The 27,708-nt window shown below is 47.0% G+C and overlaps 1 protein-coding gene across 1 annotated transcript; it reads right to left on the reverse strand.

Moving 5' to 3' along the window:
- Positions 1–882: 882 nt before the first annotated feature.
- Positions 883–25,929, reverse strand: LOC142087653 (protein FAM162B-like). Its single transcript, XM_075162096.1, has 10 exons — positions 25,628–25,929; positions 23,641–23,746; positions 22,141–22,249; positions 18,426–21,481; positions 17,164–17,276; positions 16,541–16,630; positions 8,825–15,771; positions 6,159–7,548; positions 5,310–5,434; positions 883–3,469 (listed from the first exon to the last, which is right to left on the reverse strand). The coding sequence occupies exons 1-4, from the start codon at positions 25,758–25,760 to the stop codon at positions 21,374–21,376; spliced, it is 456 nt and encodes a 151-aa protein (XP_075018197.1). The 5' UTR covers positions 25,761–25,929; the 3' UTR covers positions 883–3,469; positions 5,310–5,434; positions 6,159–7,548; positions 8,825–15,771; positions 16,541–16,630; positions 17,164–17,276; positions 18,426–21,373.
- Positions 25,930–27,708: the final 1,779 nt, after the last annotated feature.

Here is a 27,708-nt window from a genome sequence, read left to right on the forward strand (position 1 = left end):
AATTATCCCAGTGTAGCTAAAATAATTAAGTTGAAGCTTAGTTCTAATAGGAGCTAATTCTCCTCCGAAGGAGGCTGCCCTCCAGCGCCAGCTGGGCAGTATCGCCTCGCACCCTGCCAGCCTCCACTGCTGTGCCAAACCCACCCATTTCACCATGCAAGGTCTTCATTGCCACAAGACTGGACACTGCCTTTCCGAGAGGGGCTTCAGGTCCCTGTTCATCTCTGAAATCCCAGGGCTCTGGGGTTCAAGCGCAGCAAGCCCCTGCATAGCACAGAGCTGGAGAAGAGAAAAGGGGGTGCAGAAGCAGAGGCTTCCCCCCCTCCTGAGTTGATGACAGCAGGTAGCAAAGGGAAAGACCATGCTTTTGGGGCGGGGGAGTTTTGCTTCAACTACTGCCTCAGGGAAAGGTCCTCCTCCCTAAAACAAGGGTGCTTCAAGCTCACCCTGAAATGAAAGGTATGGAGCAAACCCAGCAGCACCTCAGGTAGCTGCTGGTTCATACACAGCAAGTAACCTTAGAAAGAGCTGGGTCCCTTCACCTCCCCAGGAAAGGGGCTCTTGTTACACCCCTCTCTTTTTACCCTTGTTTCTCACTGACCTTTCCGTCCCCATTTCCCTCCTACTTGCTTCAGCTCCTGCCCACCAGCATCAACCATCATTTCTCTGTGCCTGAGGCTCATATTAATTGGTTCCTTGCAGCCCTTCCCTCAGTCCATCAGCTGCTGCTTGTATTTTCCTGTTAATTTTCCTGAGCCAGAGGGCCAAAGCCACTTGGTGCTCATCTCCATCAGGCTCTTTGACCCTGCTCTATGGTTAGCTTTGGCCATTGGCTTCCAGAAGCATCAGAAGTCAGTCGCCCATAGGCTGCAATGATTAGGGGTGATTGCACTTCAATCAGCAGCCAGCCCTGCAGAGTTCAGCAGCTTTGATTTTGCTTGATAGGACAAAGGGATGTTAGAAATATTCTAGCTTTGACGCCAGCTGGTCAGGTAAATTTTTAAAAGATTAAATGGAGCAAAGATTATGTTATGAGGGGAAGAGATTTTCCCCCTCCCCCCAAGACTGAACAGAGTGCTCAGTCATGTTGTAAATAATATACTGGAGGCACCTGAACTGGGGATCACAACTGTAGTAGGAGGAAACCCAAATGATGCTCTGAGCTGGTACAGAGCACAAGGGAAAGCTCCATCCAGTCAAGGAGCTTTTGCAATGAGAAATCGCACTTAAAGGACATTGTTAGAGTCACTGCATGAAGATGAGAGGCTGGATCTATATTTATTTACATCCCTAAACAACAGCTAACAAAGTGCTTCTAGATGATTAGTGAAACCAGAGACAAAGTGAGGGTACAATTGGTGTCCTCAGCACGAGAGGGGAGAGCTGCTCTGTGCACGACAGCAAGGAACAAGTCGTGGACTCCTGTCAAATACCAGTCTCATCTCCTCTGAAACCACCCAATCACTGCTGCACACTTTTCATGCTGTGGTAATTAAAATGCAGGCTGAGTCCTTGTTGGCTTCCCTTGGCTAAGTCAAGAGAGCTAAAACCCACTCAGAAGTACTCTTAAAGTTTGGTCACTGCTGTTCGTACAGCAGCATACAGAAGAGCCAGGAACAAAACATCTCAGAGTCAAGAAATCAAGGAGCCTGTCCCAAATCCCCCATGGTGGCAATCAGGCTGGTCTCAAGCTCATCCTTCTCTAACTGGAAGTTATATAAAAAAATGTACAAATAATCTGTCCTCCTTCTTCAAATCAACACATTTAAAAATAATAATTTTTTTCTGCACGTGACTTCAGCTTTTTGAGTTATCTCCATAAGTACCAGGCAGAGCTGAGCTTTCTGCAAGGCTGAGCTTCCCCCAATTTCCAGGCCTATCCTGCACCCAGGCTGCCCTGTCCTAGGAAAACTGACTGATCTATTTGCTAAAATCCAGCCAGTAAGGGCATCCCAACATAAAAAATTACAACATGGGTACATTTCTGGTACGCATAGTTATTGAGGAGACAGATTTTCTGTTAGACGTATGGATGCAGGAAAACAGACAACTGCTGAAATTAAGCATACCCACACCCTTCTTTTCTAGCCTTTGGACTTTTTACAAATCAAAGAACTTCCATTAAAAATTTGAAGTCACTTGAACTTGCAGCTTTTCATTTTATGTATCTTTTGTCTTATTGTTACTGTATCCTGACTTATTCTGGCTATGGACTCTTTCCATCATACTCCATGTCAAATCACTCTTTGAAAACATGATATACCAAATGGCACAGTACCACACAGGATATCTGTCTAATAGACTCTCATTCCTTTCGTCTTCTTTCACATCAAAACACAAAACATTTCCAGGCACTCTAGAAAGCCAGCATGCTCTCCACAGCGCCCCAAGATCAATCTACAGTTTTTATGTAGTTTTGTCAAAAAAAATTAATGCACCTAATGGTAACATAATGAGGCAAGGCTTAACCCAGCTGCACGACAATTAAAGCAGATTAATATTATTTCACAGGATCTAGTCCTTTTGCAAAGAAGTCACGTGCCTGTCTGCATGCCAGATTTGAAGCTACAGTTTTCTCTGATGTGAAATTCTACTTTCTGATCAAAAAAGTCTACATCTGACATGATGAACTTGAGCCAACTTGATTTGCACTGATAATCTGCACTTTCGAGAAAATTACCATGTGGACCAGCTATTAGAAACATCAGAAAATCCTGGGACAGGGATTTTCGCACATAAAAGCCATGTGTTCACGCTTTGGACTTGGTTTCAGGTACTCAGATGAAGGGTGCTGTACCGAGGCAATGTCCTTGCATTTCACTATCTGCCATTTTCAAGGCTGGGATAAATCCTTCCCATGCTGTGCTTATGCAGAGATACTCTACATCGCTTCAGTTGCCTCAGTTTTGGTTTTCTCTTTGCCTTTGTATGTTTTGGCTGTTTCCTGAGTTCTGACATCCATCCCCAGAAGCCTTCCACACCTCTTTTATCCAAGATGAGTCCTCCAAAAAGAAGGGTGGCATATGGGTTTTGATGTCTTTAATTCTCCACTGTGCCAGGGCTGGAGCTTGGGCCCACTGGAGACATGCAAAGGGGTCTGGGAAGTAGCCAGAAAGGTCCTGAGCTGTGGAGATGGAGGAAGGCAGGACCAAGCAGCAACAGCTGGTGGGACAGCAGTCCTCTTTGCACCAGCCCTTGCACAAGGCTCCATTCAAATTGCTTTCCACCTCTGCGGATGTACCTCTGCAATGAGAGCTGCTCCTGCACGGACCTGCAATTCTGACTGCATGTGCTAGGCACAGAGAGTATGAATGTTGCCCCGAGAGAAGGGCCAGGAGCTATTTGAATTGAAGGAAGTATTTTTTCTCTTGTCAATGAAATGTCATCCCTCTTCAAGGATATTTCACCATTTAGTTTTATGGTTCTTGAAACACTGGAGAGCCTTTCTTCCTGCTGTATAGAAAAATACCTGGAAGAAGGAAGAAAACTTGTTTCTATAGTAAAATCAAGCAATTCATATAAATGAGTTAGACAAATGAGTTACAGAAATCAGACAGCAATGTCGCTAAGTCCAACATGGCACAGACATCTGTACATTTTGGATAAAGGAGGCCTTTCAGAGCTGCTGGTGAAGACAACCCTGCATGCTCTCTGCATGACACACAGCCCTTCTGGCTGGAGGCCCGGACTGGAAAACATGGATCTGCACATGCATTTCTGCTTCCCTTGGAAAGTCTCCTTGGCCCCCATTCCCCAGTCAAATTGATTTCCATTTGCCATGTCCCTGAGCACCTTGGCTGAGAGAGGACCAGGAAGGGACTGTCAGTTCAGCAACCAAGCAAGAAATTCGAAGGTAAAGAGGTCCAACGTGTCTGTTGGAAGATACTCAAGGAATCTCCTGCAAGGGCAGCAGATCCCCAAACGCAACACCACCTACCTTAGGAGCCTGACTCTCTCCATGTCCAGCAGATAGTGAACTGCAAAGCCCAAGCAATGCTGCAAGCCAGGCAATTGCTCTGAGATGCCTGGATCTGTTTGCTTTCCCATTGCTTCATTTAATTCATGAAAGGATTTCACAACAGTCCTTTATAGCACCATAACGCTGCAGGTAGGAAGATGAACACAAACAATAAGGAAATTTTGTGCACCACAGAAAAGAAAAGGGCCTAACAGAGCAACTGTCCCCTGAAAAGGGACAAATTATAGGCAGCTGGAAAAGCAGGAAAGGAAGTGAAAAACGCTGGTGATGAAGGTGAGAGAGTGTAACAGAGCAAACACTTGCCAGCCAAGGGATGCCGCAGGGCAGGGAGGTCAGCACACAAGAGCTGGCTGGTCTGTGCTCAGGTTTCTGTTCTGGATGTGAAAAAGCCTGTTCTTGCCAGAACAGTGAAACTGGCCCAAGAAGCCACCCCTCCCGACGTATCTGCCTGGGGACTCCCAAGGAGGCCATGTGCACTTCTGCTCTATCTACCACAGCTCCTCTGCAAACCGAACAGAGCTCACCAGTGCCTCCAACCATCACTTCAGACAGATTTCACTGGTATCCAACCAACCATAAGAATGTCATTTACAAACAACCCATCAATTATCCATTTGCTAAAAAAGCAGAGTCAGTTATACACCTCCTGGGCTCCCCGGGTCAGTGAAACATTCCCGGGTGGATGGGAGCAGCAGTGGATAGTTCTTCACATCTCCCATCTTTGTGCCCATGGGATCAGAAGCCTCATACTAGAACTGTTTTTATTCTCATCTGTTTGCTTTTCATATTTTATTTCAGATCTGGACCAATTTAGTTTAAGTCCTGATGTGCAGTAAATGTATACTGTATGCTGATAAATTATTAGTCGTCTTACACAGCATGCCATTTGGTAAACCCATAGAGAGCTATTCACCATTCCCCATCGCCAATCAAAGGGCATTTGCTTAATAACTCTATACCCAGATGTGTTCAGCGAAGCACAGAGAAAGTGTCATTGTTTACCAATCTGGGAGAATGTCCTTGATCCAGGAAGACATAAAGCCTACGCAGACCTGCTGCCAACTCTGTGTGCGCTGGTCTTTGGAAAAATCTAGTTTAATGAATGTAATGCAGAGTGTCCCACGTGAGCCACGGTGACGCGTGTCAGTCCCACCTGCCGCCTCCCACTGAGCGTGACACAAACAGAGGCGCCAGGTACCGGTAAGATGGGCATCTGGATTTTCTCTATGGAAGACTAGCAATAAATTGACCGGGACACAAACTCTCAATTGGAATAACTCGTAGTAATTTCACATTCCTTGCAAAAGCTACAAGCAGGCTAAAAATTCACCTCCTGGTGTTCCTGCTGCCTTCCTTGCTTGGGCAACAATCCGTTTGGAGCTGGCTTGAACTTCTGTGCTGTTCATTCTCAATTCCTTTTGTTCCTTATTAGGAACCTGTTGTGCACTGAAATAGCTTGTTTTAAAAAACAACAAAAAGCAGAGAGAAGTTATGTGAGAGTGGAAAAACTTTCAGCTGTTCAAGATGACAACAAATGGAGTTTCTGTCCAAGTCAAGAAAATGCCTTTTAGGTTTGTCTTTTGGGAACTGATGAGAGACCCTGTGCTTTCTCATAGACTCAAAACTGAGATGTAAAATCTGAAAAGTGCTGCCTCTAAAATGGTTGGGTTATTAACTTCTGCACTAAGAATATTTGCTAAATTACAGCTTATTTCCAACAACAGGCATCTTTTATTAAGAAACTCAACTTGGATAATCAAGAACCACCCACTGTGAAATGAATGAAGTGTGTTCTCCAGAGATACAATGACTTTCTTTACCAGTGCTATGCCTCAACAAAATGCCCTGACTTGGCAAATGTGGCTTTGAAAAAGAAATGTTACAATTCATTTATTTATTTATTGCAGACAGAGGAAATTGTTTGTTAAACTAAAGCAAAGTCTTGAGGAGTAATAAATAGTGAACAAACAACAGATCTAATAGACCAACACTAAAAACAGAGTCCCTCTTCCAAACTGTGACCACCAGCTGCAAGCTTTAATGTTTCATTCAGAAGAAACTGAGTGAGCAAAAACATGAAAGCAGGCTACGGTCTTCTCTTTTTTCAAACAACACTTAATTCTTAATAAATAAAAGTTAGAAGCTGGTTAAAGGATTGCTGACAGCATCTCTGTCTTACCGTTGATAAGAATGAGCCTTGTTTGCTGTCACTTCTTTGTAGTGAAGCTTTTGGGATCTGGCAGATGGATCTGCAGGACAGATTTGCTGTTTCCTAGAGAATTCATCATTGCAGTGTTGGCCAGGTTAGGGCGCCCTGAGGTGAGCACAGCAGGGCACAGCTAAGCCTCACCCCAGGTTTTCTTCCACACAAAACACGGTTAAAGAGTGCTTCAAGCTAGTCCTCAAGGCCAGGGGATCCTGCACTCACCACCGAGCAAGAGACTTCAACAGGGAAAGTTGGCCAGAAAACTTCACTGCAAGGCAGCAAACACCGAGTGAGCTCAAAAAATTCATCTTTATGCACAGGGAGAGATCTGAGGAGGTGCCCAGGTCCCCCTGCAGGTATTAGGGGGATGAACATCCAGAGCAGCCAGTTTTGTCATATGTAGTGAAAAATTTCGGGAAAAGTCTTTTTTTTTGGCTTGTTTGGCCTGGAAAGAAGTGGATGTGCGTATCTGCACTCTGCTGTCCAGGAAGCTGGACTCTTTGGGTGCCTCTTGCACTAAATGTCTCTTGCACAAGACAGCAATATCAAAGATCTGCACATTTGTCAGCTCTTAACACTTAAAGGACTCCCAGTAGAGCTTAATTTTACCCTATTTAGTACAAGTTTATATCTGCTGATATTTGCTCGCGGAACAGCAGCAAGAGGGATGAAATTTTTAGAGGCTGTATGATGTAGACATTTCAAGCCAGGTGTCAAGAAACTTCCAAATAAAAGAGTTTTCTTTGCCATCTGTAAAAGCTAGGCTATTATGTCCACTCCCTGTGAGCTTTGCCCACCTCCTGTGGTAGCAGGGCATGCTCTGGCAGCAGATCTTCACCAATGCTGGCAGCTGTGCTGGGGCAACGTGGCCCCTGAGCTTTGCAAGTCACAGCAGCGGGCTGTGAGATTTGCATTTGGACTTGCAACAAAGAGAAATCTGTTTTAAAAAATTCTCTTGACTGAACTATGAAACTGTTTCTTTTCTTCTTTTGTAAGCATGTGCTATTCTTACAAAGGACAGTCAAAAACCATTAAATTTACTTTGTGTGTCTCAGCGATGCACCAGGACATACCACCCTCTGTAACAACGTAATGATCTGGTTCAGAGAACACTGGCGTCAGCCAGTATTTTCAGGCAGGAAGCAAAACATACTCTCTCCAACTTTCATGGTTGGACCTTTTCTCTACTTCCACAGAGATTATGGAAGGAGGTGTACTTTTTTTTTTTTCATCTTACTGGATGTGATGAAGTTCTATTTTTTAATGATTGAACCACTGCATTTTGAAAGGCAGATTTTTCCTCTTTTTTTGCCACTGATATAACATCGTTATGCTGTTTGTAGGAATTATGGTTTTTATCTTCCTGTCAACAAAATATGCATGCAAATAGAGTTAGATTATTTATAGAGCAACATCAAATTAAACTGCTTGTATAATGACTTAAAACTGGTTATCGCCATCCTGCATAATATCTGTTTAAACACGCCACTTGCAACAAGCTTTCCTAATCAAAGGAGGAAACAAAAACACAATGTCACTAATTTTATGCATGCCATAATGTGCTGTTCAGCTCTCAGCATTGCAGCCCTGTGCAGTGCAGGAAAGTGATGCTGTTTTTACCAATAAGCGCTCTTCAGCTTCTACACAGCTCCTTGGAGAGTATTGTATTGGTCAAATTTCAGATTTCAGGGCTCAGACACGTTTGAAAAGCTGATGGAGACATTCATGCACTTTCTCTTGCTCCTGCCATGCAGTACAAGAGAAGGCTTGTGAAGCCTTCAGGTGAAGGTGAAGGCTGGGAGCTGCGGGAGCAGGGTCTATCCAGACCTATCCTATCTACAAGATCTGTTCAGATTGGGGATGGGAAGTTCGGGACCACTGGGGTTATTCAGTCACACCACAGAGAATTTTAAACACCCACAAACCTCTGTGAGGCATGGGAGGGTGGGTGGCTAAAGGCAACCTGCCGGGCTCTGGGATGGCCACCTCCTGGCCCATTTGAGCCAGCCAAGGAGCAGCAGCAGGTCTGTGTGGCTGGCACACAGTGCGAGTTGATTTTCTCTTCACCCAGATAAGCCGTTGCCCCCAACACCTGACTCCACCAGCCAGCATGGCCCCACGGCATCGCATTTGGCAGAGCTTGGTTGGCTTGCAGCACCTCAGTTGCCCGCTGGAGCCTGGCACTGGGCTGCTTTCCCTAGGAAAGCAGCAAGCCTCGCATTTTGGGCTGCTCTTCCTGGCTTAGCCTCATCTGCTCACATTAACTGAAAGGTATTAAAATCATCAAGTGCTTCAGAAATGGCTTTTGTCAGAAATACAGCTGCACTCTGGCTGCCTTCTCTCTGGCCAGAGCTACAGTGCAGACTGCAAGAAGCCTCACCCCGACATCACGAAAGCCATCTCTATCCATTTCCAAACTTTCCTCCTTGCCTCATGTGTCCATATACCTGTGACCGAAGCAAGACAGCATCCTTACACCAGCAACAGAGCTACACTGAGCATCTGAGAGAAGGAAGAGTTACCCACACTGACAGCTCATACTGCATTGTCTTTGCTGGAAGCCATGGGGAGCCCCAAACAAGCTGCAAACACAGCAGTTATTTAACAACAACAAAAACAAACCAAATCCAAAACTGCACCCGCTGCCTGAGCAGTTGCAAGCTCAAAAGCCTGTTAAATGTCCAAGGAGATGAGGGCAAGCAGCACATTTGGTGAGCAGGGCTTTTAGATGCGGGTGAAGAACTTGTGGTCCAGAGCAGCTCGCAGGGGCAGAGCACATGTGCTGCACCAGGGACGCTGGCTCCGAGCGAGGACAGGCTGCTCAGCGCTCGCAGGGCAGTCCTCATCACACTGAAGCACGTGTGAGTCTGACAGGAAATAAATTGGACCTTCAGTCAACCATTTGGAAGTGTTAGAAACTCCCCAGTGCGGGTCATTTAATTTGGTAAGAAAAAAAAATAGAAGTGGATTATTTTTTTCCTGCCTCCCTGACTATTTTTCCTCTTGGACTCACTCTGCTGCTGATGGAGACGCTGATGCCATAGAAAGCGTAATTTTGGTGGCTCCAGTCCACACAGAAGCAGGAATCGACCTCTCTTTCTATGAGCTCCCGTTTTTCCTGAAGAGTTTAATGATGCTGGGTTTGAAGTGTTGCCATTTACTCATAGAAGAAAGTGCAAAGGGGCTAATTCTTCCCTTTTACATCTGTTGTTCATCATAACTACAGCTCTGGTTTGTGCCACTCCTGCACTCAAAAAATTGTGCCAAAGGACGGGAATTCCCTTGCAAAGCTGATGCCAGTGGCCAGTATGGATTAGGCAGGGCAGGCAGATGAGGAGGACCAGAGCCTTGCTGTCCTCCTAAGATCTTCTTCTGCCTTCACCCCCCGCGTGTCCCTGGTGGAAACAGGAGAAGGAAACCATCCCTCATTTCCAAAACTCTCACTGAAAGGTAAGAGCAGTGAAAAACTGAAGAAATTGTCTTCCCTCAAAGGGAGAAAGGCCAAGGGAAGGAAAAATAGAGACACCTATGGATCCTACATGAACTCAGTTTTGCACCAACAAAGACCTATTTAAAATGGGAGCAAGTCCTACCCTCAGAGCCCACTCACTGCCTTCTGTTCAGAGCATATTTGCTTTCTCAACATTTCCCAGCAAGATTATGGATTCACTGAACTTTAAAAGTGATTAATCAGCACAGTGCTGGCTGACAGCGAAGGCAGGAGCAGTTCCAAGGGCATTTCCTAAGCTGCCAGCCTCCCTCTGAAAGCCACCTGGATGCGCTGCTTCTACTCGCAATCCTCACGGATGCCCCAAAGGTGATAGTTAGTATTTCTAATAATACCTGCCTGTCCCTTGGGTGTGTAACAGATGAACTGCCTCTAATGGCTACAAGATTTCACCCACGGGTGTAAAATAAACCAAGGTCAAAATCCTTTATTTGAGACAAGATGTATTGATTGACAGCCTGGATGCTAAACAGGCTGGAAAAAAAGTTTGTAACACTAAACCTACAGCAGTGGGAAAATCTTCCGGCTCTGAAGATAGATTTTACACGTCCTGCTGAAACTTGTAGGTAAAGTCTCAGCACAGGAGGGTTTCCTTAAACCAAATTGCCATATTTCTCTGAAAGTGTAAGCTACCTGGCCTGTACCCATGCGTTGCAACCACATGGGGTAGGTGTGAGCTTGGAAAGATCTCTACAGCCAAGGAAGTCCCTTGAGGTCTGGGCCAGAGGACCCTGCTCCCCGCACCCCTGCAGCTGGAGGAGGCCCAGGCAGCAATGCTGGCATGGAAACCAGTGGCCAAACCAGCCCCATGCCGGGGCCGGGGAGCTTCACACCTCTCATACAGTTGCTCGAGGCTCTCAGCAATGCGAGACCTGTGTTTCCCTGAAACCATGGCAACCACAGATTTACTTTAAAAATAAAATGCTGCGTTTCTGGCAGAGGAGATAGCAGCTTCTGCAAGGTGTGAGCTGTATCCCTGATGAGATCTGGGCCAGATTCAGTCTCTGTCCAACTGCATAATGGAAACTCATTATTAACAAGGCTGCAGGATAAAGCAGGAGAGGAAACATCTTTGTATATTTGAGCATGAATCCCAGCTGGCCAACAGCAACCACTGTTAAGGTGAGTCACTGGAAGAAGGAAGCACTTCCCAACCCACCTCCACCATTTGCCCCCACTGGATAACCCAGTAACAGCAGTTTCCCTCTTTCAGCCCTACTCTGCAGGGCAGGTTTAGCTCCTGCCACTGCAGTGGGACCTGGGTGCCATGGTCGGTGGCTGGCAGCCCAGGCAGGGGGTTGCAATACCAGGGAGGGGACATGCACGGCCCGGGCTGCATGGCTCCAGCCCATCTGCTCAGCACTACTACCTGACATCAAAAACCCCAGACAGACAGCCACCCAGCGCTCCCTGCTGAGATGAAGCTTCTGGGTAGAAAAAAAGGAGACCTGCATTTCTTTGGACAGGCAGCCCTGCTCAGCAAGTCCCTTTCCACACCCAGAAACTGGATTTTGTTACCCGACAGAAGAGGTTGCCAGGAAATCACAGAAGAGCCCAGAGAGATTTGCTCCCAGTGGAGGTAATCTGAGCAAGGAGAGCCACGGATATCTGCTGTGTAAGAAGGTAGATAAACGGCCGTTTGGCTGGACCCTGAGCTTCCTACTTGGAAAGGGGAAAGAGGAAAAAAAAAATAGTCAAACGGGGACTGGAAAGCCTGACTGGGTAGAAACTCAGGCCCCACTTTCTCCTCGCCACTTGACAGCTTTCATATTTTGACTGAACCATAACATTAATAAACAATGTATCATGTGTTCTCACTTTCACGGGCTTTTCACTGACACGTTGACATGCAGTTTCTCATCCTTTTTTAATATAAAACCTAAGCACAGCATCAGGACTCTTCCTGCAGTTAGAGCTGACAGCTTGGAGTTTTCACTCATCACAGCTAAAGGCATTAATAAAAGCTATCTTGCTTCTGTGCATGAAGTTGAATCTGGGCTTAATGGCTTTTTCTGCCACAAGAAGGAAAAAAAAAGATTAAAACAGTAGATTCTGGAACTACTTAAGTCTTAAACAAGTAACAGAATGGTAAGCCAAAGGGAGGAGAAAGTTTTTACTAAAATGCCCTCAGGCCTCCGAGCAGAACTTGAGAAATGAGGAAATGCCAGGAGGGAGTTTTCTCTGCAGCAGGCTATTGTTGTAGAGCCTGTAAATTGTACTTAAACACTGAATTGCTCCATTGTTAGAAGCACTTAAAACATAAAACTGAGCAGAAACAGATTTCCTTGTTCTGGCTGTGGGAGGTAGTGGAGCTTTTAGATCAATTGTTATGCAAATCTGCTTCTAGTTTCAACCTAGGTTAAAAGCTATTCTCCAGTCAATTAAAATTGGAGTCTCTAAAGTGGTTCTTGCACCAAGCTTAAGTTTCCATAGATGTCAGGCTGTGGTTTTGCATTTTAAAATGTAGCTAGGAGTCCCATTCCTCTCTCACAAGAGATGAGGGGGACACTAGAAGGACATTGGTGCAGGTGCACCAAAGGAGTGGGCTTGCCCTGAGCTGGCCACTGCAGCCGCTCCAAGGTCCACCAGAAAATCCACCCCAGACCAAGGGCTGACAGTCTGCGTGGATGCCACTTGGCTAAGAGCAGAGCATTTGGCAGGTTGATATGGGTGGTCTGAGATGGGGCAGAGCTACGGATCAGACGCAGCCTTGGGACACGATTCCTGGTTTTGTGGCAGGGCCCTAGCTCAGAGCAGTGCCCAAAACCCTGGCTCAGGCACAGCTGGCAGCTAGGGTGAAGCAGGAGTGCTTCAGCCACAAAAACTTCACTAACCTTCTGACCGGAGGCTCACAAGGCTTTTTCATGCTCTCAGCCTCAGGAGAGGTTCAGGAGATGCTGCCAGCCCTGCGTGAGGCTGCATTGCGCTCGGCTCAGCCCTTGCACAGCCCGCAAAATGATGCTGCTTCTCCTCCCCACGAGCACTGGCCATGCCACCCCTGCCGGGAGCACGGGGAAGGGGTCACCGGCTTTTACAGCAGCAAATTTGGAGGGCGCGTGGTAGCACTAAACACACACATGAGCACACCCAGCACTGCTGCATCCTGCCCTCTGGCAGCAGACAGAGCCACGGGCACCGTGCTCTGCCCAGCACCAAGCTGCCCAGCCCTACGGTCCCCCAATGCTTCGTTCCCTGCCTGTACTACAAAAACCATCGGTGACACCAAGACGCGTACCACACAATCCTCCTTTTTCTAAGGCACTTGGTCTACACGTCCAAAATTAAGCATCAAATGGCTCATAGTTCAAAACCACAGAAGTCTGCACTTCTTAGCAGGGCAGTTTACACGAACTTGTGTTTCTGACTCCCTCTTCTCAGATGACGAGCCATTGCTTGCTCCTCCACCTCTCATTACCTGCTCCTCCACCTCTCCAGAGCAAAGCCTGCGTTTCTGGAAGACCAGTGCTGTAAAATTGCTCCTGGGTTTGTGGAACCAGATAAACAGCACACAGTTGATCTAAACACACCATTTTACAGCAGGCAGACAGGTTTCCCCTTGAGCAACATGCTTTCTTGGCCGATACGCGAGTCAGTCAGTAAAATGCATAAGCATGGAGGATGCACGATGTGTGTGATGAGCAGCGCACACGGTCCTTGCCTAGGGGAACCAGGTTTGCCAGGAAAGCCCAGGCTGCAAGCACAGCTCATCTCATGCTCAGCAACACCTGAGCGAATAACAGCGACACCCGGCCAAACACCGCAAGCTGGCGAGCACCCGAGTTGCCCCAGCCACACAGCATCCAGAGGGATCAGTGCTGGGGGCTCGGGGACACTAATCGTGGGCTGAAAGCTGGCGTGTGACACAGCGCACACGCCGGCAAGGGTAGCGAGACAGCGGGTGGGGTAATGGAGGATAATAGCTGTACACTTAGAAATCATAACGGTTCAGCCTACGCAGAGGGTTAGTTTCCAAGAGAGCTGTTATCTCAGCTCTGATGCCTGGATGTCAGAGCTCCTATGCCTGTTTTATTGGTTAAGTACGTGGTTTTATTGCTGTTTATAGAAGTATGCCTGCGTACAGAGCAGCAAGGGAGCACATTAGCCGGGAAGCGCTGAGCTTGCACCGACTGCTGTGTGAGAGCATCCAGACCCCAGCCAAGCCTCTGTGAGAGGGCTGATAAGTGCATGTGGGAGGCTGCCTTAATTTCCAGGTCATGATCCCTGGCTGATGTGTAAAAGCAACTCAAATCACTTTTCCTTGTTGATGAAAATGTTGTTAATAAGAAGGAGGGAGTCAGAGGAAGAGGGGGCAAAGCGCTCCCTTCTCTCATGTCACCCTTGGGGTGTTTACCCATCTCCCTTCCAGGTTTGTGACTATTTCTGCACTCTGCCACTTTCTATATTAAATATCACCACTCATTAGTGACATCTTTTCTGGTACACTCCCAGGGGAGCCCCACAGCAGCTGGCCACCGCAGTGGGGTTTTACGTGGAGCTCAGCAGCTTCTCCAGGCCCCTGGGTGATGGGGGACCCCTTCCCAGCACCCCAAACCCCAGCCCTTAAACCTCACTTATCCTAAGTCCTCAGCTCTAAAAGCAAAACAAGCCCATGAAGGGGTGATGCCTGTGCCAGCCCACACTTGCACTTGCCCCCTGTCAGGGCAGCCCTGCTCCCAGGGGTGCAGACTTCCCCACCTCTAAAAGGGATGACATGGCACTGACTGCCTTTGTGGTGCACTTTGGGAGCTGAGGAAGGCGGGGGTTAGATCCCCCAGTAGCAGTAGGGAAGTAGAGTCTTGGCTGCCTCTTCCCAGTGCAAAACTTTCAGCTTCTTTCCATGGGGCTGAAAGAAAAATTCGCATAATTCCTCCTTCAGATGAGACAGCCTCACTATTTCACTCTGTCTCAAGGGAAACCTAGTTTTGAGATAAAGGTAGGCTGCAGAGATTTTACTTTCCTTTATATAAATATATGTGTAAAGGAAAAAACCTGAGGGATATTGCAAATCATTTTCCAGGCTGGTGCATAACTTTGTGCACAGAAAGTGGATCTGAAGTTGGGTGACTCAGGCTCATGTGCAGGTACACTTTTGCCAGGATTTTTTTTTTTAATTATTATTATTTCTCTCTGGCTAATTGAAGCAAAATAAAATATTTGGGCTCAAGCTGCTCTGCTGAACACTCTGTCCTAGTTCTTCCCAAAGAAGACTAGTCCTAAGGTAGTCACTGTACATTAAGAAGGCCAGTGTCCCACCTGATAAACATTGCAGAGTTCCTGTGTTGTGGGAAGTCCGGAGGGTGATGAACCACAGTGACTGCCTGTGCTGGTGGGTTGAGCAGAGGAAGGATGTGACAGCAGGGTGGATCCACCACTCCGCTCCCCCCACAGCTGGGCATCCCGTTCCCAGCCTCGTCACCCCATGGGCAGGTGAAAGCCCCGGGTCGTGGGCCCACAGCTCTCACCTGTGCTGGCTGAGCCGATGCTGCCCTGGGACGCCCAGAGCAGCTGGACTCTCACAGCCTGGCTTTTGGGATCTGCTGCAGAGCACCCAGGTGCCAGGTCAGAGTTTGGCCCAGAGCAAAGGACACCGGGAGGGAATCAGCCGCCTTTGGGGAGCTGTATGCAAAGCGCCATCTGAGCAGTGGTTGTCTCTGCTCCTCACCCTGTGCAGTTTCCTCCATGGCTCCCAGAGCCCATCTTGGAGGACATCTGTGTCTTCCCAGCAGCAGGAGACACTTGCACATCCAGCTGTCACCCATGGAAGTCCACAGACACCTGGACTTCACCTGAAATGAGCTCAAAACCCCTCCCTGGTGCATTCAGCAAAGGCAACAAGAGGCAAGTAGATTAAAAAGTCCTCAAACACTAAACGCTAGCAGCCACAGAGAGGCTGTGCGAATTGGCACATTAGATACCGCAGCTGCACTGGCAGCTCCTTGCCCATTTCTGCAGAGTTTCACTGTGCAGCGCTTGGCAGCCCCACAGCATCCCACTGCCTGTGCGTGGGCTCATGTCACAGCAGCGGGTGCCCAGCGGTCGCCAGCTCACGGCGTCCCCTGTGCCACCTGTACAACGGCTCTTGGGAGAAGAAAAAAGGAAATGAGTGGGATAGAACAACATGCAATAGTTGTGTTTTTGCTTTGCATTAAGGTTTGTTTGTCAAGTGAAATTGCCCTTTCATGGGGCTTATAGCACTGAAATGCTGGGATATTTAACTGCCTACCTTTCAAGGTTTACTCCAGCCCCTTAGTACAGTCTGAAACTGCATTCTGGAGATCGTTCCATCTCCCCTGGAGCAGCATTGTTTTAATGACATCTTTACAGCCCTAATGGATGTCCTTGATAAAGATTATAGCCTTGGTGTTAGAAATTTTTGCAGGACAATGCTCAGACAATGATAAAATAACTACTGGGGAGCTAGGAGTTTGGTGCAATTCACGGTGCACCACGAGTTGTGTTTGCATTCATATATTCTGCAGAAACATGAACGATTAGGAATGATTGTAATTAGCATATGACTAATTCATTGGACTATTTTGGTTTCCATTTCATTTAGAAAAAGTCTCAGGACCATACGTCATCTGGGAGAAGTGCATTACAAACTGGCATGCAAATCCCTCGATTTTCTGGTCTAGTCTCACCAGCAGTTTCTGATAACTCTGCTCATGCTGCAGAGCATACGTAAACCATGAGTGAGCCCAACTATTTCCTATGAAATCCTGTTCCAGACTGACCTCATCCCTCTGGCAAGCCCTCACACACCCAACAAACAGCAGTCCCTTCCCAGATAGCCCAAGGTCCCTTCACTGAGGAAACGCAATGCTGCAGAGGAAGAGTCAGATCCCACCTTTAGATTTCCATGTAGAAAGATGTCTCATGCACAGACAAGGTGTGGAGCCAGCTAGACCGATGTAGTGTTGAGGTTTGTGTCCAGATCCTGTGCAGAGCAAAGAAATTAAATGATCAGATCCTTTAAGAGCCCTTCAGGAACTACCTGCTTAACCAAGCCCTCTACTCCGGGGTTGGACTAGATGATCTTTAAAGGTCCCTTTCAACTCAAACCATTCTGTGATTCTGTGATTCATATTACTGTCACAGAGGTTTTGCAATAAATCATACAGCACTAATGATCATCAAACTGTTTAACCATGGAAAATTGCTTTAATGCTACCTCAATGCATTAATGAATGATCCATTAATTAATTCAAATTATTGAATATTGGCCTTGCCTTCCTGCTAGGCTAGAATGACTTCATGCCAAATCCAAACAGGAGAGTGGTGTTTAAGCCATCTCTGAAATCATGATGGCCATGAGGACCTGAGATACCTGTGGGCCAGCAGCAGCCAGCACTTATTTGTTGCAATGGTGCCGAGCAAAGGAGAAAGCATGAGGCTGCTCCAGGCTGGAAAGATCTTTGTGGTAAGAGGGAGCAGGTCCCTTTACAGATCTACACCATCATCGCATCTCACCCAGAGGAGATCTTCAACCTTGAAGCTCCTTTGTACTGACCCTTGGCAGTCCCAGGAACAAAAGCAGATTTGTAGCCACCGGCTGGCCATGCTGCTGCCGCAGGTGCTGGTGCCTGGGGCACAGACAGAGGAGAACAAGCATCACCACTGTGCTTTTTAATTTTCCACGGTAGTCAGTAGAGCCTGGAAAGCTTTTACATCCTTTTTTTTCTGCAAAAGTACTAGATTATTGATTCTATACTAAACCAAACAGAAAATCTACTTGGATTTTTTATGAAGAGGCTCCTAATGTAGTAAATCTCTTGATACAGGAATAAATTCACTATAGTGTCAATCACTTAATTGGCCAGTAAGCCAGTGATACCCACCAAGCAATGCTTAGAAACTACAGCTGGTTTGAACACAGCAGGAATCCATCTCCAAACAATAGCTGAGGAGTGATTAGTTACACACAGGAAAGAGTTGAGATGGGATGTTTTATATTCCACATTGAAGACAATGTCCAATGCCTGGAAGCTGATGCTCGGTGCACTCAGCCTTAAAATATGCATCAGTTTCTCAGCTTGGTGGGAGATTAAACACTGAAAGAACAGGAAAGTCTTTAAAATGAGATCTTTCTGAATGGCATGATTTTATCTCCATCCAGGGAAAAAGTCCTTTGCAAGTGCAGGATCATGTCAGCCTTGCTGCATCCCAGGAGAAGAGCTGCACATAGCAGATGGATGGAAAGAAATCAACTGTCACTAGAAACTCCCTGAGCACGTCAAAAAGAGAGGTAAAATGAGTAAGAAAGGGACTAAGATCTCCTGAGCTCAGACTTTCCCATCTCACACCTTTTCTCCAATGCACAGGGATGCTCACGATGCAGAGCCTCCCATACAAGCTTAATCTCACCACACTGGAAGAAGAAAGCTCAGTGCACTCAGCTCTGCCCCATAGAAGCTTGGCTCTCTGGGGAAGCTGAATCTCTGGAAATCACTGAGACTTCAAAAAATGGTGGCTGATAACCTTAATTCACAGCCAAGAGGAACCACCGCACTGATTTTAATGGAAGCAGAATCAGATCAACTCCAGCTAGTAGAGAAAATCTTCCCAAATAATTGTTTTTATAATGCAGGTCTCTGTGGTACCAGCCACCAACACATTGTTAACCATTTCCATATAGGAGTTCATTAAAATGGCAAAAATCCTGCAAGAGAGGAAGCGTTCTTTCCTCCCGGTACAGAGCAGTAAACGAGGAGGTGAGAGTTGAAAGGACTCACCCTTGGTCTCCCCGAGCATCGCGGCAAACCGGCACACTCTCAGCTCCATCCCCTGCCTCGGAGAAGAGCCAGCCCCTCGCATTGTCCTCAGGGTCAGGCTGGGGAAATACAGGGCACGTTATTAAAAAGGGAGGAATAGCTCCTACCTAATAACAACTCCCATCCCTTTTTTAAATGACTTGGGGATAAAGTGCGACACTGAAGCAATATAGATGGGAGGGGAATTAAAAATAAACCCCACAGCCCTAAGGTGGTGAGGATTAGCCAGTTATAGATTCAGGAAACTGTGTTCATTAGGAGCTTTTCAAGAGAAGAGTCAAAGGACTTTGCAAATACAGATAGAAACCGATTTTAACAAGCAGTGATAAGTCCCAGTGTTGGAGAGGCATCAGCAGTGCAATGTCCTCTGCTGGCATCTCCAGTTACTACAGGGGACGGCTCCAGCCGAGGCTGCGCTACATCAGCGCCAGCAGCCACCCTCCACCGACCAAGTGCAAGCCAGCGATTCGTGTGATTGATTTTTTGGGGAATATTATGATATTAAAGTGAATAATCATGTAGCCGGGACTGGTAAAGGATTATTCCCTACATAATAGTCATAGCTCTTTGTGAGAGTCCAAAAGCACCTGGGTCATCTGATCGCTCAGAAGTGGCCCATCATCAGTGGCTCAGGGAGGAGGAATTGATTTTTCCTTTTTCTTAATGACAATGTGTAATGCAGCAGCTTTATGCACTAGTCAACAGAGACCCAGGCTGTTTAAGAGGATTTGATAATAGCTCACACTTGAAGCAGGTTTTTTTTCCCCAGGCAGAGGGAAGTGCAGAGCAGAGAGTGGAAAAAGTCACAATTAATTTGCTTGTTCTTTATATATGGTTATGGTCATCTCCTTTCCTGCTTAAGTCAGGGAAGCTCAGAACATGGATGTGAATTTGTTTACGAGCATCAAAATGGGTTCCCTTAAGTGTTACATGTGCCTTCTTAAAAAGGGCACATGAAAGGCATTTAAGAATTAAAAAAAAAAATCTACGAGACTGACCAGAGCTGTTTTGGTTTATCCCCAAATGAACACTAACTTTGAGGTAATTCTTCAGGTTTATTGCACTAACCAAGAAAACCAGGTCCTGTAAAATGAAAGAGCCAATATTACCTGTGCAGGCAAAAGTGCCTTCTCAGCAGAGACTTGTTCACTCTGTGCTTGTCCTAGCCCATTATTTTCACTTCCCTGAGATGCGTTTCATGAGGAATACTACAGGGAGCAGACATCACTTTTGGTGAATTGTACTGCATGGGGCTGTGAGTTGGAAACAAGGACTGCAAACACCGAGCTGTGACAGATGTAACATCCTCCTCACACATGCTCCTCATCCTAAATGTCTGTGTAACGTGAAGAAAAGTGCTCCTAAGAAGCATCAGAGGGAAAAAGCTGCCAAATGACCACAGGCACAGGAGATGAGTCCCAGAGCCCAACAACTGCTGATGGCCTGCCAATGCCCCAGCCTGTCCTTGCCAGCAGCTTGTTCATGTAGTGACACACCAGCAATAAGTGGACATGATTTTTGACACAATAAACCCCAGAGACCTGAGCGGGAGCTTCCAAACTCCTCTGGAGCACAAGTGCAACTGGTCCAAGTAATAAAACCTTACGAAGGCCAAGCCTTGGTGTGATGCTCAGGACACTGCACAAAGGCTGAGCGTGGTTACGCTCATCTCCTATGGCATCTCCTATGGCAGCTGGGGTAAGACAGCTGGGTTTTGTCACTCCATGTCCCTTGGCACCCCATGCACTGCACCCAGCTCCACCAGCCTGTCTTACGGGTCTTGAGGGGTTACGAATGATGCCTGGAGGCTCAGACCATCAGCTCTCAGAAGCATGAACTGGGGTCTGTCTTGGAGTTTAATCACTTCATGAAAATGAAACTTTTTCATTAGGATGTCTCCCATCTGTTAAACATCATCCCAGAGAGTTTGGTGACACTTTAAATGAAGCTGTGAAGAGATACGTTTGTTTTAGATGTAATTGGACAGCTGTTTTATTATGAATTAATGAACTATGATGATTAAAAAGAATCCAGTTTTAGCAAACCATGTATTAACAATTACTCCCAACTAAAATCACAACTAAGCAAGTGCTAGAGAACTTTCATGACAACGACTGGAAGCAGAAGATGAAAAACCAGTGAGGTGCAACAGGACAAAAGGTGCCTCCAGGCCTGTGCTGGGCATGGGTTCCCTGGGCTGCCCCGCAACAACCAAACCACTCCACACGCCTATGCTACCACTCCACATCACTGCCATCTCCTCTGGCCCAAAGCCCCTTTTGGCCCAAATCAGTCATCAGGGTCTGCTCACACTCCTCCATCTTCCCAGTCCCTCCTCATGCTCATTTAGCCCCTCTCCCCTAGCCATGGGACCCTGCAAGGGGCTGGGGAGGGAGCGGGGTCAGTGATGCCAGCAGGCTCAGAGGTAGAGGCAATTGACCTCTTTGTGCTTGCAGAACATATTTCAGACTCCTTTTCCCCCTGCTCTGGGTCACTTTGGCCAAGGCTGTTTGCGCTAGAGGCATTGCACAGAATGGGCTGCTCTCTGATGTAGGGTCACATCCTTCCCTGCTGTGAGGAGACAGCCCCACAGCCATGTTGAGCATCAACAGCACCATGAAAAGCTGATCCTGAGCTGGGGAGTCCTGCATCCGTCTTTCCCACACTTTCCCATTAGGAATAGATTTCTGTATTTCAGCAGAACGCAGCGCCAAGGACCAGAGGCCACAGAAAGCAGCTGTTGGAGTTTCCATAGGAGTTTCCCAGTTTGTATGGAGTAGATTTTAAGCAGTGAAGTCTTTGCCCTGAGAGTTTGAGTGAAAAAGCTCCAAAGAGTTAAATGAAGACAGGTACGTAGGCCATGTGTGCAAATCACTTATCTCCTGCTGTTAAAATAAATCTGTTCCCAGTCATTGTGGCTTCCCAAGAGCTGCCTCTTCATCTTTCTCCACTTCAGCCCTCCATTGGGCCTTCTTTTCTATGTTCATCCTCAGCAGCGTGTGATCCCTTTTAGCAGCCTTGAAAAGAAATGGTGAAAATCATCACATGCACACATTTCCCACCACTAAATTTCCCCACATTTGCACCACTTGCTTTGACACCCCACTGTCCTTTTTGATATTTTGCAGTGACAGAATTTAATATGTTCCTTTGTTTTACCAAATTTTCAGCATTTGCAGTTCTAATTAGCAGGAAAATTACACTGTAGATTGTTTACAGGTGCACTGGGACATGCAAGTCAGGCTGGAGACACTCCGTCCCTGCCTCCTTCCCCAGGGAAGAAGCAAGTGTCACAGCTCTTGGTGGCCATGGTGGCACACAGGCTAAGCGGGACCCTCATGGCTCACAGATGCAGAGCAGGACCAGACGCCGTTGACATTGTCTGAGCTACTCCACAACCTTTGGACCAGCCTCTTGCTGAGATACCATGATACAGAGCATTGCACTGCATGGGTTTATGGCAAAGTGTGTCAGAAGGAACACATTAACCAGCAGGGTGTGCTTCCCCATGCCAATCTCTCCTCCGGAGAATGGGGTGATACAGATCCTGTGCAAATATTGCTTACATGGACTTATTCTCAAACCTATCTGTCAGCCGGGCGCTTATTTACAAAGAGAGCATACATAGATCATACATTAAGTGGATCAGTTCACTTCACCCAGAAACAATACTCACTTCTTTGCCTGTGATTACCATGGCCAAACAGCCCAGCAAGGTCAGTGCAATCATGATGTAGCAAACCTTTATCCTGACGCTGCTCCTTGCTGCGTCAAGGACCTCAGACCTGCAGAGGACAGAGCAGAGTTTCCATCCTGCAGCAGCATGTGTGAAATGAGATCATGGGAAGCTGGGTAATGAATCCTCAAGTCTTCCAGCAACTGCCTATTAATGTACAATGTGTTTCAGCCTTCTCTTTCTGCAAGTGCTTAGAAAAGGACTCAAAAAATTAGTCTATGGGGGAAAGATTTAGCCACCCTCCCACACAGGTGGGGTATTGCTACTCCCAAGAGTCATCAGTAACAACAGGAATAACAAATCCTGCTCTCCTGCCTTCTTTTATTACATATGAGAGTAAACACCTGAAAAATGACAAGGACAGGAAAGTCTTTTCATCGTGATAATGGAGTTATGAGGGGCCCAGCTTTGGGTGTTGGAGGGCGTGGGAAGCTGCACAGCACCAGGAAACACTGGGGCCGTGCCACCAGGGCCAGGCATTGCCACCCTCAGTGGAATAAAAGCACATGCATGACATTTTGGTTAAGAGCAACAGAAAGTTTTCACACAGCAAAGAGGCACAGCAAGTGCTGACTGGGTCTGTGGCCACAGGTCCATCCCAGCTGCACGTGGTGCTTTGCAGCCCTGTCCCGCTGCAGCGTAGCCCTTTGCCAGGCAGCTGGCGCCAGCCCCACAAGCATCTGCCTGCGGCGGGAGGCTGAGCCTGAGCTGGAGCGGACAACTGCACCATCCATCTGGATTTGTCTTCCCAAGCAGCTGAACAGCCACAGCCCTTGCTGGGAAATCTCCACCACCTTCCGTGAGTGACTCACGGCATTTGTCCGACAAGAGGTGGCAGCGTGGCAATGAGTCATTCATGAAATCGTATCTGGCCACAGATTTATGTACACCTGCAAGGGGAAGGCCAGCTGGAGGAGCCCCCAGGACGTCACAAGTCAGGAAGCGTTAGGTCTCCAAAACTGAGTGACAATCCTGTAACAAAATACCTCGACAAGGAGGTGAAGCCATAGCCCTGACATGAGGAACTCGTTGCAGATGTCTGTCACTAAAGCTGTGCATAGCCCCAACTTCTTTTTAAAATTTCTGCAGCATTATTAATTGCTAATCAATAAAAACTAGCAAAGCATGCAAAAATCCAAAGTGGATGATATTTTACAATGGTGACTTCTGACTTACAAAGCCACTTGTCTTGCAAAAGGCTTCAGCTTAGTCTGAAACTTATGATATCTAAAACAAGTGAATCCAGTTTACTTTACGGGGCATGACAAAAAGTTCATGTTCCCAAAAATTCAGATTATTTTTGGACACCAGTAGCAGCAGGCCCCATCAGCATGGAGGAGCACTAACCCTCACCATGTGAGCACAATTCTGGGTAATGCAGACCGGGGTCTCAATCCATTTGTGTGCATCCAAAAGCATCATTCAGACAGGTCTACTTACGATATGTGCTTGGGAATGTCCTCCTCCTTTTTAAAGCGTCCTGCCCATACTAACACCTTTTTATCAAAATTTGTAGGCCTTCTGTCATTTTTGAAAGCTTTGTAACCTGTAAGAGATTTTAGAAAAGAAAACAATGAGCTAAGCTTAAAGAAGGGAAGAGGAAGAAAGCTGTCGTTACAGGGGGAAAAGGATTGAAAGTTCAGAACGGCACTTTTCTGTTCTGTGAGAGCCAAATGTACTTTCTAATGTCAAAAGGACTCAGCAGCTGGTGTGTGATGCTTTGTTACATTTGCAGCTTATTTCATTTTTTGCCTTTAGTTTAGGTAGGTTTTAAACTAAAAATCTCTTCTAACCTTCCTGATTAAGGGGGGAAAGGATGTGGTGCTGAAGTCACCCACGCCTGCAGCATCTTGCTTTTAAATGGCCCAACTAGTGAGTTAAGCAAACTGCTAGCAGCACTAATAACTCCTCGACAGCATCTCCTTCTAAAAGCGCTGACGGGGAGACAAGGTCTGTTAAAATACAGCCTGGTGGGAGACTGGCAGTTGTTCTCATGCAAGCTGGGTACCACATTACTGTACTCTAATGATGATACATTACACCCCACCAGACTACCATGGTGATGGCATTAGCATGCTGCCACTGTGAGCACAATCAGAAAGGGACTCTGGCTCCTCTTGATGGAAACAAGCCCAATGACAGGCCATGATGAGGGCAGTGGCAGGGAGACCCTGCAAAAATTGGGTAAGCAATGGCTAGCTCAAATCCTGGCTTTTGTATTGCACACCTGTACAGGTGGTCATCGCGAAGTAGCTGGGACTGTGCACATACCCAGGTAGGTGCACCCAAGTTGCCAGGTTATGGTGCCCTGTGCTTGCAAATGTGGGACTGGTATTTAGAAATGCCCTATGGGTGACCAGGGCATGCAGAAAGGGATGGACATGAAGATGCCCCCAGCCTCGGTGTCCTGCACTCCCTGGCTGTTGCTGGGTTGCTGGTGCTTGGCTGAAAGGAAATCACTGCCGCTGCAGAGCAGGGCACAGGGAGCACCTCTTCCTGCCTGTGTTGAGGTGGTGAAATTACATTAAGTGCCTTGGCCCCAGGCCTGCTCATGCATGCCAGGACTTGTGAATGGCTAAAAAATCCCAGGTGTAAATCTTGGCACCCAGACCCCTAGGTAAATTTAATCTCCTGCTTCTCTTATTTCTCTTACAGAGTGCCAGCGAGACCAGGAGAGCTACATCTGAAATATCAGCAAGTGTCTGAATCAGATCTGCAGCAAGCAGTAGGATGGATCACTAAAAGGACAGGCTGCATCCCAGGAAAGACAAAGGCGAAGCCCCATGCTGGAGGCCCACAGCCACCCCACAGGAGCACAGGCAGCCCCATGCAGCCCAGCCTCGCTAGGGTGAGGAATCTGCAAAGGCACAGCCAAGGAGGTGTCAGTACAGATTAAAAAGAGAAATTATCTCTTTGGATAATCAGGGAGCTTACCCATGTGGGAGCTGCCCACGGCTGCTACCTGCCAGGTAAGCCAGGGCACTGCCTGCCATAAGCATGCACAGTTGTGGATGTAATCTGGCAGGGAGCGCCGGGGGGAGTAGAGGGGTGCAAATCTGCCACATGCACCAGCCCTGCACATGTGGGGATGTGCACCGGTCCTCCTCTGGAAACCTGGCAGCTGGGTACGAGGAGGAACATACATTTATTTTTTTTAATTAACAGGTTCCCTGACATGAAGTATCGGTTTGTATTTGCTGCCATAGGAGGAGGACTATCTAACGCAAAAAACTTTATCCCTGTGCACTGTGCTAGTCAGAGTTCTCCATTTGGTCCATGTCTTGGGAGGATTTGTAACCCCAGGAGATGCAGCACTGCAGTAACACAGCCACAGACGAGAACAAGGGTCATTTTCTCGCCCTTTCCTGCAAATACCCCTTCCCTCCATGCTGCAACACGAAACAGCGACCAAAGCCTTTCTACCCACCTGGATTAGCCGTCTGCAAAGCCGCGTCCTGAGCACCCTTTGCTTTGTTGCCGACGGCTCTGGTGGGGTGCAGGACTGGCCGAGCCACCCGCCGCCACAGCCCGGGGCTGCGCCCCAGCAGCCTCCCCAGCATCCCGCCCCGGCCGGCACCGGGCCACTGCCTCCCACCAGCCTGGGAGCACACAGGGGAACTGGCAGGAACCCAGGAGGCTGCTTCTAGGAGTTATTAACGTAAAACTACCCCTTCCTGTAAGAAGGGAGTAGCATGCGTTTCCACCCTGGCTGCCAACATTTTTTGCTTGCGTCAGGATGACTAGTTAAATTTATCGCCTGTGTTTACCAAAATGACACACCTTCCGAGCAACGCGGGCAGAGATCACCGCTGCGGCAGCTCACGCCCAGCCCGGGCGCTGCCCCAGGCTCCCCATCCCAAGGAGCTGCTCAGGAGAGCAATGGGTATTTACATTATTTTCTCAGTCCTTACTATGGTAGGACTAAAGTAGGACAGCGTGCTATATTTCCCCAAAGATAGGCTTTGTGACTGCTAATTACCACAGCCAGTTAAGCTGAGTTCTTAATTGTTCTCAGCTAAAAAATAATCTTGCAAATCAGTTGCGTTAAACAGACTTTTTGAAGGGGAGCAGCGTTTCCCCTATCTCAGAATAAATGTGGTTTGGCAGAAGGAAACTAAAACCGATGTTTGTGGTTATAAATGCAGATGGGGAATCCATCTCACATCCAGACTGCAAACTTTCCTGGCAAAGAAATATGTTTCAGATATATTTCAGGTTTAAATCAGTAAACTAAGAAATTATGTCAAAAATCTCAGGTGATGTAGTATTTGTCAGTCAATAAAATTGTCATTGAAATGTAGCAATACCTATAAAGTATTTGCCCTCTTTGAATTCAATCTCCACGAAGTCTGGATAGTGCTAGATGTTTTCCATAACATCAGCTGTTCTAACCAGAGAATGAACCAAAAATAATGCTATTTTATCACTTCAACATTTCTCCTGCGTTTTGCACAAAATTCTCCCTGATGGGTCAGGAAATGGAAATGCAAAATACTTGTCTCATTTGGAGCGGGGGGGTATTTACTCTCCTTAGATATACAAGGCTCTAAAGCTGATTTACAACTAGGGAAAAAAATTCCAATTGAAAGGGAAGAAGCCAAAGGAAAAAATTTCAGATCTGTTTAGTAATACTACCAAATGCAATATTGCAGATAATCAAACTGTGTCTAAGAGCAAGGAGAGGAACTGCAAGGGAATAGAGCTTGGGCTGTTAGCAAGGATATTCTTTAAGGGCTGAGAGGATGAAAGATGTGAGACGGATGCAGCTCCAGCTACCCAGCTTCTGGCCCCAAGGAAAAACTCTACCATTTATAGACATGTTTTATATTTTTTGAGAACATGAAGTTATTGATACTGAGGAAAGAAGAAACTCACAGTAACAACAAACGCAATTTTTCCTCTTTCATGAAAGCTCCATAATGCATCCGGACATGATACAACGTGTTTAGCTTAATTTGCTTATAATCTGGTAAAGCAAATTGGATCAAGTTCCAAATTAGGAACCCATACCGAAAATAAATGGTGGTTTGAGCTTCCAGCTGCAAACAAGCAGAAATCAGTGGATGTGATTATGCTGGAAGAAGCAGAGGGGAAACCTGGTAAAGTCACTGAGGATATTTGTGTCCTGCTCAGAATTTCCCTGGGGGAAGATGGGTGTGAGGAGGAGGAAAGGTGCATTTATAGCATGAAGTTTACAGGGCTCAGCACCCCTAAGCATCCCCGCAGGCCCCCTTCTCACCTTGCAGAAACGCTGATGAGTGGAAAAGAGGAATTGTACACATGGACATCCCTCGCTCCCCAAGCCGGGTGGGCAGGAGAGGCTGGGGGGCAGGAGTTGGGACATGCTGCCGTGATGCTCACACCGCACTTGGGGGCTCCGGCTGTGCAGAGCATTTTCACTTTAACAAGCACTCTCCAAAATGCTTATTGCAAAAGTGACTGTCTTTACATCGTGTCTGATTATGGATTTGAAGAGAAAAAAAAGAACATTTTTATTTTATCTCTTGG

This window comes from Calonectris borealis, chromosome 13 (genome assembly GCF_964195595.1).
Source record: "Calonectris borealis chromosome 13, bCalBor7.hap1.2, whole genome shotgun sequence".
Taxonomy (NCBI): Eukaryota; Metazoa; Chordata; class Aves; order Procellariiformes; family Procellariidae; genus Calonectris; species Calonectris borealis.